This window comes from Dendrobium catenatum, unplaced genomic scaffold, assembly GCF_001605985.2.
Source record: "Dendrobium catenatum unplaced genomic scaffold, ASM160598v2 fragScaff_scaffold_390, whole genome shotgun sequence".
Classification (NCBI taxonomy): domain Eukaryota; kingdom Viridiplantae; phylum Streptophyta; class Magnoliopsida; order Asparagales; family Orchidaceae; genus Dendrobium; species Dendrobium catenatum.
Window position 1 is genome coordinate 4,969,070 of NW_021318852.1, and position 17,301 is coordinate 4,986,370.

The following is a 17,301-nucleotide window of genomic DNA, read 5'->3' on the forward strand; positions in this document are numbered from 1 at the left end:
AGAAAGTAGGAATTACTTTGAGTCTTTGACTTTTAATTCATTTATAGGAAACAATAATGACAAGCATTTTTTTTTTAATAATGACAAGCATTACCGACTCCACGTGGTGGGATAAAAGGCTTTGATGTTGTTGTTGTTGTAATGACAAGCATTGAAATCCCTATGTACATTATAAATTAATTTAAATTTTAATTAAGACAAATCTTATTATCTAATTTGAAAAGAAGATAATTCTAAACATTAGAGTAATTCCTGTTAAATAAATAAAATTTAGTCCTGATAACAAAATTAAATTAGATACGAACTACTGATTGTCATAATTTGAATGCATTCTCACTGTAATTTGTTATGAAGGTCTTGAACTTTATCACATTTTCTAAAGCATTGTGCCATTTGTATAGGTCAACTTGGTAGCAAAATTCATAACATCGAAAAACTAGCTTTTAATGTTTCACTTGCTTTTTTTGGTCATAGGTACATTTGGCTTTAATCATTGTCTAACATTTTCGTATTTCTCCAAATATTTTCAGCAAGTTCGGGGACATCTTTGATGAAGATCACTTCATCAGAACTCTAAGCGATCATGTTAGAGTGGTCAGTGAACTTCCAGAGGAGATGCTGCAACGCTTTGACAATAATATAAGTAGCATAGTTAACATGAGAACAAAGGCTTTATCATCAAAAACGTATTACTTGCAGAAGGTTCTTCCCAGGTTGTTAGAGTTGGGGTATGTCCTAGACCTCTCTGAAGTCGATTGTTGTTTGAAATGCATCATTGATTTCCATATTTTGCAATACTTTAGAGCAAAGGGCAAGCTCCGTGTATATATGTTGCATGTATGATATTAGTAGGTTGGACATGATAATCTATTGAAGCAAAAAATCGCTGCAGAACAGGCTATGCATGCTACACTAAGCATTGCTTTGACTGTTTCATGCAAAAGATGTTTTAATTATGGGATTTATAAAATTACAAGAAGGCTAGTAAAATAATCGTTGGCATCTATGTTGAGTGTGATAAAACTTTAAATACTAAGATGGATGTGCAGCAAAATTGGGAAGGATAAATTAAAATGTAGGAAAGCACGTTTCGGTCTACAGTTCCCAAGATATCTTCTCATTTGCATCATTAACCCTAGCCTCTAGTCTACAATGCTTGAATAATGGTCAAATTGCATCCTGAATCACAGCATTATAGTGCCCGGGGAACATTATCTTACCATTCATGCGTTATTGCGTTTGAGTCAAATTTCAAGTATCTGTGTAGTTTAAAAGAAAAAAAAGGTATCTGCGTAGTTTTTACTAGCCTTCATGTGAGTCAAAAGGTAATCCAAATTTAATTAGAAAGGTTCAAATGTGTCTACAGACAAATCAATGATGATAATTAAGAGGAACAAAACCTATTTTTCTATAGATTCTTCACAAAAAAATACACAATGTCACGGGAATAGCACAAACAAGGTGAATGTGAAAATATTAGATTATTTCGTGTTTCTTGCTTTGATTTGCTTATTCTTGAGAATCTACTGGAAGAATTTGGTTTTCAAAATCTCGGATCAAGTTTTGATGGTTTAGATTGTGTTTGTTTATACTCTACAAGCTCGATTAGACTAGAAAAAACTGACATATATTTGATCCGACGACTTTGAGGTTTGTCCGAAAACAGAGACGTGCAATTATTGAATATGGTTTGCTTAATCTTGTTAGAGATCAATTTGATTATCATCATATCCTTGATTTGATGGCTTGGATGGAGTCATACAAGAGGCACATATCCTATTTTTGTTATTCCTCTACCTGTCATTCAAGCATGAGGCTATTGACATGTGTATCTTTTAAAATGATGGGCAAAGAAGGTGAGACCGTGCTATGAGTTTTTCATATATTTAATTTTTTTTTATTTGGGGGAATTTTAAATTCATCAAAAAGAGGCATTCTAGGATTCATATTCATCACACCATTGCTTTATATCAAAATCAAAACTTCAGCAATTTTTTACCTAACATTCTTGATACTTGTAACTAATCATGTTATCCTAGATCCACTTGGTTCATTTGGGCTTGATTGGGTTCGATAGGTTGAGCAAGGAGTTGAATCAATTTTATTGGGAATAATTGAGGTGATATTAAGTTTGGCAAACTTAGTTATGTCTATTGGGATTAACCAAATTGACTGGGATAGGGTTAGTCAATCAGGGCCTGATAAAACTTTATAGAGTTAACCATGACCGAGCTAAGCTTGTTGTTTCTACTTCAGATTGATATGTTGATTCATCAAAGGTTGTTCTATGCTCATGGGGATTCTAAGAGTCATGCATAGGTGCGCACCTAGTCTTTCCTGATTTTAGTGTTGTGGTTAAATTATTGCAGAAACTTATGAGTCTTAGTATAAATTGAGCAAGCTATAGTTGTTGAACCCTTTAGTGGCTACATACTACTACCTTTGAATTACTATCAACAATACTAACACCTTTGGGGCCTTTTTTATTTAGTTGTTGCACCCTTTAGCTCAAGCTTATTTAATATATGAGCTCAAGTATAGGCTTGAGTATAAACTCATGACTCGATGAGCTCAATTTATGAGCTCGTTAATGAGTCGAGTTTGATCCAGTTTGTGAGTCAGCTTAGCTCACTTATACCCTAACCGCCACCTTTAGCTCAATGACATCCTTAATCGGGGAGTATTCTATGACATTAAACCCAAGATGTAATTAATCATGAGGTTTTGTTCCTATGGTAAGCTTCAATCCCTTAGATCTAAAATAAAATTTAGTTAGTGTAACACTCTAGGATCTATATTAGAAGAATTAGATTTGTGTTTTATTTTAACCATTTAATCGGAGCTTATTAATGAACAACGAAAAGAAAAATGATTGTATTTTGTCTAAAAGTGTAGGTAGAAAAATTATGCATGTTGTCCAGAGCCTCATATCATAGGATCCTTACCATTTTCTTGAAAACATCTTAAATCACGTAATGAGCATATAGCCTAGTAACTAGTAAGTAACTACACAACTCCCCTTGGCCTATTGGTTGAGAGCTTAGGCTTCCAACTAAGAGGTCCAAGGTTCGAGTCCATGTGTATGCGTTGTGTGTGTGAGTTTGCCTTAAATGGCCTAAATGTCCCAAAAAAAAAAACTAGTAAGTAACTTAAATCTTACAATGGAAATCAATGCAAGATAAAAAAGAACAACATGCTATAAATTATATAAATAAATATATACGTCAAGGTCTATATTAATTATTTGTAACAATTTATCCATCTATAGTTCATCACATCTCAATTCATTACATCATCAATCACAATATCAGTAGCAGTCAACAATACTAATGTCAGTAACAATATTAATATCATGATTAATATTTTTAAATAGTATTAATGACAGTAAATAGTATTAGTGTCAGTGTTCATAGCAATATTGACATTAGTATTCATATATTCAAAGATTATATCTTAAGGGTATTTTGCTTATGCTCTTCTTACTCCCAATCAGTTGCCCCATTTAACTCTAAATTAATGTACTCCTTATAACTCCCCTTGAATCACGTGAATCAGTCGTCCTTACTCTTTATAACTACTAATAAATCTCAAGCTCCTTATGCCTTCCAATTAGTGAATCACGTGTATCAGTAGGGTACCAAGTGGACTTATCATATTATTTATCTGATATCATTCAACACTTCATTTAAAATGCAATAAAATTATATCAAATCGTTCATAATGATCAAATTTATAATATATCCAAACTTGCTCGGTGAAAGCTTATGAAATAATGAGATAATGCATTTTTTGACAGATTTAAGAGAATTAAAATTCGTAGAAATCAAAATAATTAAAAACAAAAATAAGATATTAGTCAGTTACAACGAATATAATAAAATTTGTAATAAAAATGACTGACAAATATGATCCAAACATCTTTCTCTCTCCTCTCTCTTCTTTCTCTCTTTCAATTTCTTACTGACCAAGTAACTAAATGAGGGAGTCGGTGGGGTGAGATAGGGATATATATACTGTTCATGGCCTAGAGCTGGAGCGCTCACCAGACCAGCGCCAAAGCACTCTATTTTAGAATTTTTATGTTTTTCAAATAAATTTATTTCACATATTTGAGTTATTACAATTAGCTCACCTTCCTTTTAGGTAAAATCTCTAGGATCTTATCCCGACCTATATGTGCAACTCCGGACCACCTGCATCATTTCTTTAACTTCAAAAATGTGAAATGAGTATCACCCTGAACTCTTTTAGAGCCCATATTGTGAAAAGTTCTTTATTAATAAATTCCCTGGATTGCAATTATGCTCATCTACAGTATTTTAGTTTTCCTTTTTTTTTTTTTTTTGAAATACCAATTTTCTGAAAATGATCGCTCACTTTAAGCTTTTTGAAGTTTGATTGTTTCTTACAGGATACTGTGCTATTCTCATCAGCGTCTTTTTAGTTTTGTCATTCCTTGTTTTAGGTCAAGTGTTATTTCAAAATTTTTTATATTTCCTTATGAATTCTATATATCCCTCATATTTTTGTTTTTCAGGGCTGTTCGTATTGCACCTTTCTCAAATCGATTGGCTCAATCTGTTCCATCCAACATACAGGCTTTGAGATGTCTATCAAATTTTGAGGCATTACGGTTTTCTGAACCAATACGACTACTTGCAGAAAATATGGTTCAGCGTATGGTGAAAAATAGTTCAGCAAGTGGTGGAAAGTATATCTCTGTTCATCTTCGATTTGAGGAGGTATTTCCTCTCATAAAAGTATAGGTTTTAGTTTTTTTTTTTCCTTTTGCATATAATATATATAGAAATACTTAAATTATTTTTGTTCTATTACAGGATATGGTAGCATTCTCATGTTGTACTTACGATGGTGGTCAAAAAGAGAGGAAAGAAATGGATAAAGCTCGTGAAAAAAGTTGGAGGGGAAAATTTAATAGACCAGGAAGGAAAATCAACCCAGAGAAGAATCGAAGGGAGGGAAAATGCCCACTGACTCCATTAGAGGTGTGAAACAATCCATTTTCTTTTTTTAGTCTATATCTAAATTTAGAAGAATCTTAAAATAGTCCTGGGACTAATCGCATGCGACCAATTTAGTCACAGAGTATCAAGTTGCTCCAGTTCAGTTGCTTGACCATGCAAATTGATCCAAGATGATATCTTATGTTATAATTTTAATATAAAATTGATTTCAACCTAGTCGATAATGCACAATTGATCATAGTTTAGTCTTAGATCTTGTATATTAGAGAGGCTAAATTGGCCATCTAAGAATAGTTGGAGATTATTTAAATTAGGAGAAATTATTTTGTGTGGATTTTGGGCGTAGAGTTACGTTTGGACTCCGCACGTCTACGTCCGGACTCCGCACGTAATAATTTCTGCTAAATTAGACAATGTTACATCACTCATTACCCATAATTAAATGTGTGATCTGAGAATTATGGAGCTTAAGCTGTGTTTTTTATTCTCATATTTCAACTTTTGCCTCTTTTGTCATAACCTCACATTTTGGCAGTCACGTATCAGCATCCATCGCTTGTTTTTGTAAACCACCCAATTTCTTCTGATTTTCTATTGCTATGTTTTTGAGATCGTACAAGCACATTTTCCTCCTAACGTTTACTCTTCTTCATTTGTTGTGATCTGTTGAAGATTTTCAGCGTTGAAGCATCCATTACAACTTAGACTATATTAATTTTTTAAGCCAAATGGTGCACACTATTTTGTCTAGGGATGGTGTTCTTTCTCATTACAATTCGTCACACCTAGGACTTCTAGAATTTAGGGTTTCTTACGATTATTTGTTCAAAGTTGTGCTTGCTGAGGTATTATTATTCATGTCTGGCATTAAGCTATAGATGTGATGCCTGCTTAGAATGTGGGGTTCTGGGTGATGCTTTTTTTTAAAGTTTTGCTACCTTAAATATTATTTGGAATAGAATAAGTGAGTTTGTTGTTTTTATATTAATTGTGACTAATCTTGATGTGGGAACATTTTAGCCTATCTTATGCTTAGGGACTAGTTTATCTCCTTTAGTCTAGAGTCTTCTATTTGCTCCCTTAAATAGGTATAATGTATGGTTTTTGAGGCATTGAATGATATAAACTCTTTTGAAGCTTTGAGAAAGCTTTCTTCTTCTTCCCTGGATTGGGAAATTCCTTGAAATCTTTCTTGCAGGTCGGTCTTCCGACGATCCACTACATCAAATCTTTTCTAAGGTTGAGTGTTTCCTAGATTGCATCAACGAACCTTAGAATCAAACCGTTCTTCATTACCTGGAGTTAGCCTAAATTGGTGCACTCTTTTGGTCCGCTTATGTTGTTTTTGGCTAGCTGGTTAACCAAACTCAAATTGCCTGAAAGAATCTCCAAGTCTAAGATCAATGTTTTTTTTAATAATTTTTTAAAAACCACAAAATAATCTTCAAACAGGCGTGATTGCTTCCATCTTAGGGAAGTTTGGGAGTTTTGTATTTAGATTGTAGGAATAATTATCGAGGATTATGAAATGTTACATATTGGATTAGTTCTTTTTTATGAGTTGCCAAGTACTACGGCATTCTCCTTCCCTCGGAACACTAATTGAATGGTTTTGCAGGTTGGAATGATGCTTCGAGGCATGGGATTTGATAACATGACCTCCATCTATGTTGCTTCTGGTATAATCTACAGTTCTGAAAAGTATATGACACCGCTTCGTCAGTTATTTCCACTTTTGGAGACTAAGGATACACTTGCTTCATCTGAAGAGCTTATCCCCTTTCAGGTTCATGTTTGTCCTTTGCAGATCCAAGTCTTTTTCAGATTTTAATAGAAACATGACCACATGAGCTTTATTTATATTAATATTCCAGTTTTTATTTGGCTGTCAGTCTAGATGATTGTTCCTCAGTAACATAGGTAGTTTCATGCTCAATGCAGGGTCACTCATCACGATTGGCTGCACTAGACTACACTGTCTGTGCTCATAGTGAAGTATTTCTTACTACTCAAGGTGGCAACTTTCCCCACTTCTTGATTGGAGACCGACGGTTTCTTTATGGAGGTCATTCGAAGACTATCAAACCTGACAAGAGGCGATTAGTGTTGTCTTTGGACAACCCCAATATCAGGTCATTTTACATCAAAATTTTATTTTTTAACTTTTTGTTGGCATTGCATATCCATCCTTTTCTTTGATTGTTCACATGAAATTTGAGGTCTTAGAGAAACAGATATGAGCAAGGCTAGATTAGGCCCCTAAGCTGCAGAATTACTGCAATTTTGTTTATAGAGGAGAATAAATCTACCATGTGCTTTGCTTTAGCCTCGTCATGCGTTGCTCAATGCGGGGAATGCTATAGAAAGTAGCCGATACAATTTAGTTCAAAAAAAGAAAAAGCTAGCTGCAACATCATAGGAGTTGCAACAGGGTAATAGAAAATTACACGAGTGATAAGCGATAACCCTGCTAGAGCGCCTTTGCAGTGCCTGCTACATCATGCAGGCAAGCAAATAAAGTCACGGCAATGAACATTAGCTGAATAAGTTATTCCCAAAGTTTCTGCTTTGATTACTTTTCTATTGCTATGGACACCATCTTAGGATGGCAGAAATTGGCGCTATGCCTGCTCTTCTTCAGTCTCTCATGGAAGAAGTTAACCTGATTGATTGCTTCATCTTTCTTCACTGAAGGCAGTTGTTACTGTCATTTGTCTCAAGGCATTAAATGCTCCCATGGCAAAATATCAATCACTATTTATGTTATCCAGTAACCAATTTACCCGCTGCTGTTTGAAGATCTTAGATCAATTCTTCTTGTTGCTTTTTTTGCTAGATGATTTGCATCTCAATTAACGAACAGGTCACTTAATGGTTCTATTTCATGAATTTGTTATCTGAAACTTATGTTCAATAATATGCCATCTCCTTTAAATCTAAAACTTGGAAACTGATACAAAGTGTAATTTGAGGAGTAAGTCTTGGAAAAACAAAGGATTCAGCTTAGTTACTTAATTTGCAGATTAAAATATCAATTTTGGATTAAATTAGAGTTGTTAGCATTATCACATTTTGGTTAGACTGGTGCCTCATGGCAGTTGTACTATTTACTGCATAAATAGGCAACAGGAATGCCCCAGATGATGATGCTTCTTTATACGCTGCGGTGCGCATGATGATGATGAAAGATTGAAAGTATAATTAAGGAAGAATAAATGCATATTATTAAAAAATATATACTCATCTAATATACTGATATTATTTCCTAATAAACATCATAAGCTAACATTGATTTTACCTCCAATTGTTCTGAAATAGTTTCAAAACCTTGCATGAAAGTAGCTTTGAACCTTGCAGCAATTTATTAATGATGCTTTCAATCTGGAAAATCATTTGATTTTGCCTATGGTAAGCTGGAATCTTACTTTTTCTTGCTTATGATTTTCTAAATTTCAGTTGGGATAAGTTCAAGCGCAATATGCTGGAAATTCTCCATCATAGCGATATGAAAGGTGTTGAGTTGCGGAAACCCAATGCGTCATTGTACATGTTTCCAATGCCCGACTGTATGTGTCCACACTCATAATCAAAGTCTCTTTATGACAGTGGGATTTGACAATGTGCTTGTAAGTACTCTCCACGACTCCACTTAGGAATTTTTTGAAATTCTTTGTATTCTTGTGTAGTCTAGTTAAAATTTTCACGATTTAGTTGTCAATATATTTAATTGTTTTAGGTTTCGTAAAATCTTACTATTAGAGTCCATTCTACATGTATCAAGAACAACCCGATCGATTTACTGTAACATTTGTTATTAATTACGACGCTATGTTCTGTAAGAATCACATTTTATGCTGAATGGAGAAGTTCAATGTTCATATTGCTTTAATTGGTGTATTCAAGTTAATAAACCAGGATTAAGTTGATGAGTACCACATTATCTTTTTCATTGTGTTAAAACTTCTCTTACTAATCATGTTAACATTTTTTTGTATCGCAATAACTGAGCTGTGCGGGTGTTTGATATATGGAATTAGAGTTGTAAATGAGTGGAGTTGATATTTTGCTGTTCAGTGTTCTCTTAGCTCAAACTTGAACTCGAGCTCTGGTTGAGTTTTCATGTAAAGCTTGAGCTTGATGAGTAACTTATGAGCTTCACATTGCATTCAGATTTTTTAAGTTTATTTTAAAAAGATCAATAGATATGTGATTTGAGCTCAGCTCATGGGCTCTTTAAGTTTGACTCATGAGGCTATTCGGTTGTCGGCTGTCTTGCGAACCTGCTTAGCCCATTTACACCCATATCCACTGACATATTTGAGTTTTCCTCATTTTGTATCTTTGTACTTGCAGTTCTCTGGTTATGGAGTCCGTGTTCTAAGTTGGTGCGGGCAATACTTTTATATTTGTATTTATTTTAAAGAATTAATTTGTTTTTTTAAGTGCAGTAGAGAATTTCTTATGCGTTCTCATATTTGAAAATTAGTGAGCTGCTGTGAGAATTATATACTACAAATTTCTTGAACTTGAATTTTTTGTATCAAGGTTTATTCTTGTTGTAGAAGTTCCTTGATATAGTCTTTGAATTGCCTTATTTTTTTAAAAAAAGAAAGACTAGTGAACTTTGTTGCATGTCAAAAAGTTTGTGGCAGTGCAGGGAGGGTTTGTTGTCTTAGAATTTGCACGAAGATTCAATACATACAAATAAGAGAAGAATTGGAAGACACACTAGATTTTTTACTTTGAGAACTCATGAAAAGAGACAAACCATAGAGCCTAACTTAATTGGAATCATGGTTTTAAATTGCGCAATAAGAGGTGTGCCTCGGCGCAATTTTGTTTTTTTAAGCCTCAAAGCCTACTTAAGCAGAGCTGGGATTGAGGCATATGCCTCAAGTTCACTGAGGCGTGCCTCGCCTCATATTTTAGAGGCGTCCGCCTCTTAAAATTGAAAAAAAAACTAACCTAATATATATCTATTCGCTTCCCCCTCCCCGCGCGTCTTCGATCATTTTCGAACTGAAACGATGTTTCTTCTCCCTTCTTCTTCTAGCGACATTTTCCCCTCTTCCTTCCATTCGACTGGCGTCGGCTTCCTTCCACCGAGAGTTGCTTTTCGCCTCTTGCTTGGAGTTCTCTTCTACCGCGAGTTGGGCTAGAGTCTCCTTTGATCGACTGTTGAAAGGTCTTATTCTTCGTGGTTGGAATTTAGGGTTTATTGACAAAGGTGAAATAGCTTTACTTCCTCTTCTTCTTTGCACTCAAATGTGATTTTTTATTATACCATCGCATTTATCGACATCTTCTTTTGATTTTCATTCATTTTTGGCGAAATTTTTTTCCTTTTAAATTTTATGCAATATTGCTTTGTTTTAGACATACAATTTTCAATGTCATTTGATTGAATGGTTACCATGAATAGTGTAAAAAAATAAAAATGATAGTACTTTTTCATTTATGTAATATTTAGATCTCTTTTTGTTAGACTTATGTTTATATGAACATGTGATTTAGGCATGCATAATAAAAAGTATAAGATGCTCATTTCATATCTTGTGCATTTTTATGTTTTATATTATTTATTCATTAGTATATAAAAAAATTATCATTTTATCTTTACGCGATCTTTTGATTTTGAGGCTTACGCCTCGCCTCACGAACGAAAAACGCCTAAATACCCGATTACACAATTTTAAACATTGATTGGAATGATTATGATAGTGTTTGTCATCGATTTTAAATGATATAAGTTCTTGTAATTGGGAAAGTGATTATACTAACTATATAGAATAAATTATGTGGCAAAAGTTGAAAGAATATTTTGCCGTGAGAGCTTTCTTCAAGAGTGGTTTGATGTTTGTTTGTTCGGTCTTCTTTGAGGTGAGGAGATTATGGACCAAGAAGTTCATCATACATATTGGTATTGATGTCAGAAGTCAAAGTTGATGCATAAGAAGTGCATCGGCCTTATAGGTAATAGCATGTGTTGACATCATTGGTAATAGGAATTGTTAGGTGACATTGGTCAAGATACTGTGGGTTGGTGGACTTAGTCGAGAAATAGTGGTCAAAGGATCACAGTTAGGTGATGGAGGTCAGAGAATCGTAGTCTAGTGATAGTGGTCAAACGAGCCATAATCGAGTGATGGAGGCTGAATGAATATAGTCATGGGATGAAGGTCAGAGGATCTTAATGGATGACGAAGATCAAAAGAACCATAGTGAGGCGATGTTAGTTAGAATGATCATAGTCGGTGATGGTAATTTGATAATTGTGGTTGAAGGATCATGTTCATATGATGTTGGTTGGAGAATTATAGTGGGACGATGGTGGTTGGAGGATCATACTCGGGCTACAATAGTTGAAAGAAGATAGTTGAGCAATAGTAGTTGGAAGGATCATGGTCGAACAATGTTAAGTGGGTGGTGGTGTTAGTTATGTGGAATCTAATTGTGCTGATCAATTGAGTTGTTCTGTTAACTCGGATCTATTTTCAAATTATCATGCTCGATGGGGGTTGCGGGGGATTTACCCCTTCTTGGGTTCAGGTGCACCGACGATGTGTTCCCGAGCGCCCTAGCACTATGTTCCCAAATGCCCTAGTGTTGATCAGCAGAGAGCAGGGTGTTGTAGCGCTCTAGATTTGGCGTCGTCGTGCGTGACATCGCGGCGCTGCGGTTTTGAGCACCGCAACATTATGATGACAGAGTCTTAAGCATCGTAGCGCTCCAAATTGGTGTCATAGTGCTGTGAGGCAAACTTGACAGATTTCTTTCTCGTTTTTCTGAAAGGTTGCTTCTATTGGTGTTATTAACTTGACTTTATCTTGTTTTTTTAGTGTGAGAACGGTTTAAGAGAAGAGATATTTGTACTTATTTCTCCCCTTTTTCATAGTAGATTCATTGGTGGGGTGTGACTTCGTAGTTTTTACCCAATTTTACGTTTTTTCATGTTAAATCATGGTGTCCTTTTACTTTTCGATGTTTTTCTATTTTCTTGTTTGTTTAGTTGTGGTTGTTTACTTCCATACCCAACAGGTGATTCGATGACAACAATTGGGCAATGTTCCAATGGTTTAATCCGGTGGTGTTGTGACTGTGTTGGATGGGCAATGGTCTGATGACAGTTGTTGGGCGGCGCTCCAACGATGGAAGTCAGGCAGTGGTCTGACAATGAGTCGGACGATGACAATTCAACGACAATAGTTCGGAAACAACGATCAGGTGGTGTATGGTCGAGGTTAGGTTGTGCTATGATGATAACAGTAGGATGGTGATTCGATGTTGGTACTTGGGTGGAGCTTCGTAATTCTTAGAGCCTTTGAGCTCTCCTGAATGTCAAGCAAATGTCCTCTCTCCATTTCATGTGAAGTGTGAGGGCTTTTTTATAAATTTTTAAGAGTGGTATGCCTTATAAATATAGCAAAAATCTAGAACACTCTATTAGACAATTTATATTATATCTCTCTTTCATAAATTGTTCTTTTAGTATTTATGTGCTTTAATTAAGTTGGAATTAAGCAATATTGGGCTTGTTAGATTCATCTCGTCGAGAAAAAAATTTAACTATAAGCATGCTAGATTTGAAAATAATTTGATATCTCAGTTAATGTTTCAGAGTTTTTAATTATATTTCAAATGCTTTATTTGGACTCATTTGGACTCAAATCAAATCATTTTTAATATGATGGGTTACTCTCATCGAGATGTTTTGTTTGGCTATAAATTTTCTGAAATTAGGGTTTGATTAGTGCTGAATTTAATTATGAAAATTTGTAATTTGAATGACCCATCAAACTTATTATTTATGGCTACTGCAGCGCATAGTCATTATTGTTTCTAGAAAGAACTTTAATTGTTGCTAATTACTTAGAAAGTTTGTTTTATACTTAGCAGATTCGAATGCATACATCTCGTTTTTATCATTCCGCTCTCGTAGGGCTGCAAGCGAACCAAACATTCGACGAGCTACTCGTTGTTCGGTTCGATTAAAGCTCATTTGTGATCGTTTGATTAACTAAACAAACAAACTTGAACAATATTTTAAGTACTCGATTCTTAAATAAACCAAACTTGAATACTAATGCGTTCGACTCATGTATGTTCACGAATAACATCATTTGAAGTTCGTGAACAAACTCGACATTAAGCTTGATTCTAACATTGATTCGTGTTCGATTTTGAACTCGTGAATAAGCTCGATAAAAATAATTAATATTTGATTATAGAATTAATAAATATAAATATTTTGTATTTATTATAATACAATGATATAATTATTGTTAAATAATATAATTTAAAGTAAATGAATATTATAAATGTGTTTGTTCATATATATGTTAATGAACATATCTGTTTGATAGTTAAAAAAAATTCGTTAAATATGTTCGTGAACATGCTCGATGTAATCGTTTGTTAGGATGCTCGATAAAGCTCGTTTGTTAAGTTAATGAACATCTAAAAGTATAGTTCGTTCATGTTTGCTTGTTTAAAGCTCGATTAACACTAAATGAACGAACATAAACTGAACATGAACTGAACATGAACACTCATTAATTTAAATGAATCAAATATGAACACAAATAATAAAGCTCGAACAAACATGAACCAAACTTGAACAAGCTGATATTAAATGAATACAAACATGAACACTCAAATACTCGGCTCGGCTCGGTTCGTTTGCAGCCCTGCCCTCTCTCTCAATTAAATATTAAAGCTATGACCATTCAAAAGCTTCATTAAAAAACTGTTAAATTTGATTGTATAACTAAAGGTTTTTAAATCATCAAATAAATGCATGAAATCTGTCAAGCAAAAGTTTCCAAGTGCTCAAATTAGTTGGAATGAACTTAATTATTATTTTGCTAATATTTAAAATGTGCATCATGGTTTTTAATTAGCAAAGTGTATGAATAGAATACTGAAGATTTTTTAATTGAAAAATATTAATGTTGCGAGTTTAATGGGCAACTGAGCTGAGCTAGATGGACATACCTGTAAATAACCTTTAAACTTTTTTTTGGGATATTTAGGCCAATTAAGGTTAGCTTACACATATCACATAAGCAAGATTCGAACATAATATATCTTAATTTAGTTAGAGCTCCCAATCAATAGACCAAAATTATTTTGTGCGGGGCTTGAACGCGTCCGAAGGCTAATCCGTGAGTGCATTGGGTGACGTGACGCGTTTGGATTAGCCTCTAGACATGTCCGGACACTGCACGTAATAATTTTTCTTGAATTTGGGCTTATTAGCTGATCTTCTATTCTTTCCCCCAACTATTGCTGCTATTAATAATCCAACCTTAAAGGTTGCTCATCAATAATCCATATAATTCATTTCATGCATTTAGCAAATACTAATTAATCTATTTATTTTCATGCAATTAAAATTGACATTAATGTTATATATAACAATCGCATGAATTGAAAGGACATTTTATATGATGATTATTAATAAATACAAAATACAAAATAGACATAGAGATAAAAAAATAAATAATATTTTAATTATTTATATTTGATATATCATCAAAAAGTTATCTTGACTGGGCACAAATCTTGATGCAAAATCAAGTTAGAAACTTCAAAAATTAAATTGGAGATCATCTAAACTCTAATTTCAACAAACTTACAGTCAAACTGGTCTCAAAGATACGAACCCAATGACACCAAATTTGACTCAATCCGAGTCCAAATGAGTCCAAAAAAAAGACTTGAAGCATATTTGAAAGGTTCAAATCATAATTTTGATTACCAAACAGTTTCCAACCGTGAAATGCTTATAGTCAAATCGAGCGGATCGACTATATATCATTAAGACATTCAAATACCAAATAAATGGTTCATGATCAAGGGAATCCACATCAGCCGTCCATTCAAACCACTCCCAAATTGCTCATAATCTTCTCCTTATTTACTGGTCATGTCACTCTCATAAAATTATAAGTAGACCCCTCATTTTTTATGAGAGGAGGGAGGAGGAATGGAGCCCAAGCAAGAAGAGAAGGAAGAGATCTTTTGCCGTCAGACTCCTCGACCACCTCCCGACCACTGACCGACGCTTGACTTGCGCCCGTCACCAGATTTCTACCAGACGCCAGACTTCCGCCCATCACCAGACTTCTACCTGACGTCGGACTTCCGCTTGTCGCTGAATTTCTATCTGACACCGGACTTTTATCTGTAGTCAGACTTTTAACAGAAATCTACTCAACGCCGAACTTCTACCCATTGCCGAACTTTCGTTGGACTTTTTCCCGACGCTAAATTTCCACCTGTCATTGAACTTCTATCCTTCACTGGACTTCCGCCCATCAACGGTCCTTCCGACCTCCTCCACCAAACAATAGTCTTTCTGGTTACTATCGCCCGTCAACTACAGTCCTTTCGGCCTCTGTTGCCCGCCGAATACTATCCTTCCGACCTCTGTCCTCGGACAACGGTCTTTATGACTTCTGTCACTAGACAACGATCTTTATGACTTCCGCCGCCCACCGACTACGATCTTTTTGACCTCCGTCGGTTGCCAATTACGGTCCTTCCGACCTCTGTCGTTAGACATCAGTCCTTCTAACCTCCGTCGCCCAACGACTACGGTCCTTTTGACCTCTATCACGCGACACGGGTCCTTCTGACCTCCGTCACCTACCGATTACGGTCCTTCTGACTTTCGTCGTCAGACAACAGTCATTCTATCCTCCGTCGCCCGCCTACTACGATCCTTCCGACCTCATTCGTCAGATAATGTTCTTTCTAACATTAGTCGTCTACCGACTATGATCCATCCGACCAAACAAACACATCAATAATTATTCTTCATGTTTCCACCGTGTAGCACAATCAATGCGCCCCAGAAAATAAAATAAAATAAAAAATCCGCTCACAGAAAATAAAATAAAATAAAAAATCTTTTATCCACTTTGTTTTCTGTCGGAATTCGTCGCAACTGCCCATTGCCTACTAAACAAGCTGTAAAAGAAATGTCAAGCTAACCTTATACTTTATAACAAATTAAAAATCAGTCATTTCGCTTTGTCAAAAGGAAAAAAAACAAAACAATCAGAATTTTCTTCTTCCAATCTTTCATACACCAACTTTCTCTCTCTATCTCTAATCTGTACATCTCTGTCTACCCAACTCTATAACTCACCATGGTCGCCGGTGGCATCACCGTCGCCTTCGAAATCCACCACCGACTCGGCGATCGTCATCTGATCTTCGAGATATCGATGTAGCAGTTCGCTTCTAATCGCATCTCGCCTCCCTCTTTTCACACACGGAATCACCTCTTCGGCGCCGTCTCGGCGCCGCCTCCGGCAGCCCTGAGCTTCTGCGGCCGTGAATCTGAGACAAAAAGCGGCGATACAGAGGAGTGGGAAGGAGAGGCAGAAAAGAGGAAGGAGAACAGGTGAGAAGCAGACAAGAGCCATCGCCACCCATCCTCGCTTCCGCCGCCACCGCCACCGCCCTTTTCCTCGATCGCCAGCTCCGATCATCTCTATTTCTGCTTCTCTCTCCTCCCCCCAACTCTTCCTCTTCTCCTTCTTTCAGCTTCTACGCCACTGCTTTCCCCAAGTCAGAAGTTATTTAAACAGAGATAAAAAAAAATTATTAAAAATCTATATGTTTTTAGTTTTGATATTGTTTTTATTTTAAATATTTTTCTTCTTAAATTTTTACATAAATTACATCAAAATATTTAATATGCCGCACACGCGGCCTTTCCTTTGGTCGCCACGTGGCTAAATTCTTTACTCCGTTATTAATGCCACAACCACTATTTTTGTTGAATTCATTTATTTTTATTATTTTTTAAAACTAACAAAGCGTACAATTCTGTACATATCAATTTCTGGAATTTTTTATTGTAATATGCCGCACACGCGGCCTTTGCTTTGGTCGCCACGTGGCTAAATTCTTTACTCCGTTATTAATGCCACAACCACTCTTTTTGTTGAATTCATTTATTTTTATTATTTTTTAAAACTAACAAAGCGTACAATTCTGTACATATCAATTTCTGGAATTTTTTATTGGGTGTGGAGTGCGGACGTAGCTCTGTGTGTGCAACCCTATAGCTGGCCGTCACGTGGTGCCCACCTTGACCCCACCGATCTCTTAAGCACATGTATTTTTTTTAACTCGCGGCCCGACGACCCGAACTGCGTGAATAATTGAAAAAAAAGTGCGGTAATACCTATTGGTTATATTTGATGGCGCGGGTTATTTACCTCAGTTAAAACTTTTTTCTCCTAACTTGAAAGCTCAGAAAGCAGGATAAGAGAGGAAGCTATGAAGATGGATACCGTTC

The 17,301-nt window shown here is 35.4% G+C and overlaps 2 protein-coding genes across 3 annotated transcripts; one reads left to right on the top strand and one right to left on the bottom strand.

Moving 5' to 3' along the window:
* Positions 1–530: 530 nt before the first annotated feature.
* LOC110097511 (O-fucosyltransferase 9) lies at positions 531–12,479 on the top strand (the record flags this gene model as incomplete). Of its 2 annotated transcripts, XM_020823905.2 has the most annotated exon segments (7): positions 531–728; positions 4,538–4,742; positions 4,839–5,006; positions 6,604–6,771; positions 6,927–7,117; positions 8,442–8,611; positions 12,024–12,479. In XM_020823905.2, coding segments are annotated over 6 exon segments (1,060 nt in total), but the record flags the coding sequence as incomplete, so codon positions are not given.
* A 3,650-nt stretch (positions 12,480–16,129) lies between these two features.
* Positions 16,130–16,486, bottom strand: LOC110097527. The gene has a single exon (XM_020823948.2). The coding sequence runs from the start codon at positions 16,484–16,486 to the stop codon at positions 16,130–16,132; it is 357 nt and encodes a 118-aa protein (XP_020679607.1).
* Between the last annotated feature and the right edge of the window lie 815 nt (positions 16,487–17,301).

Bases quoted from the DNA above. Each gene is read 5' to 3' on its own strand.
- LOC110097527 (XM_020823948.2), bottom strand. From the start codon at position 16,486: ATGATCGGAGCTGGCGATCGAGGAAAAGGGCGGTGGCGGTGGCGGCGG.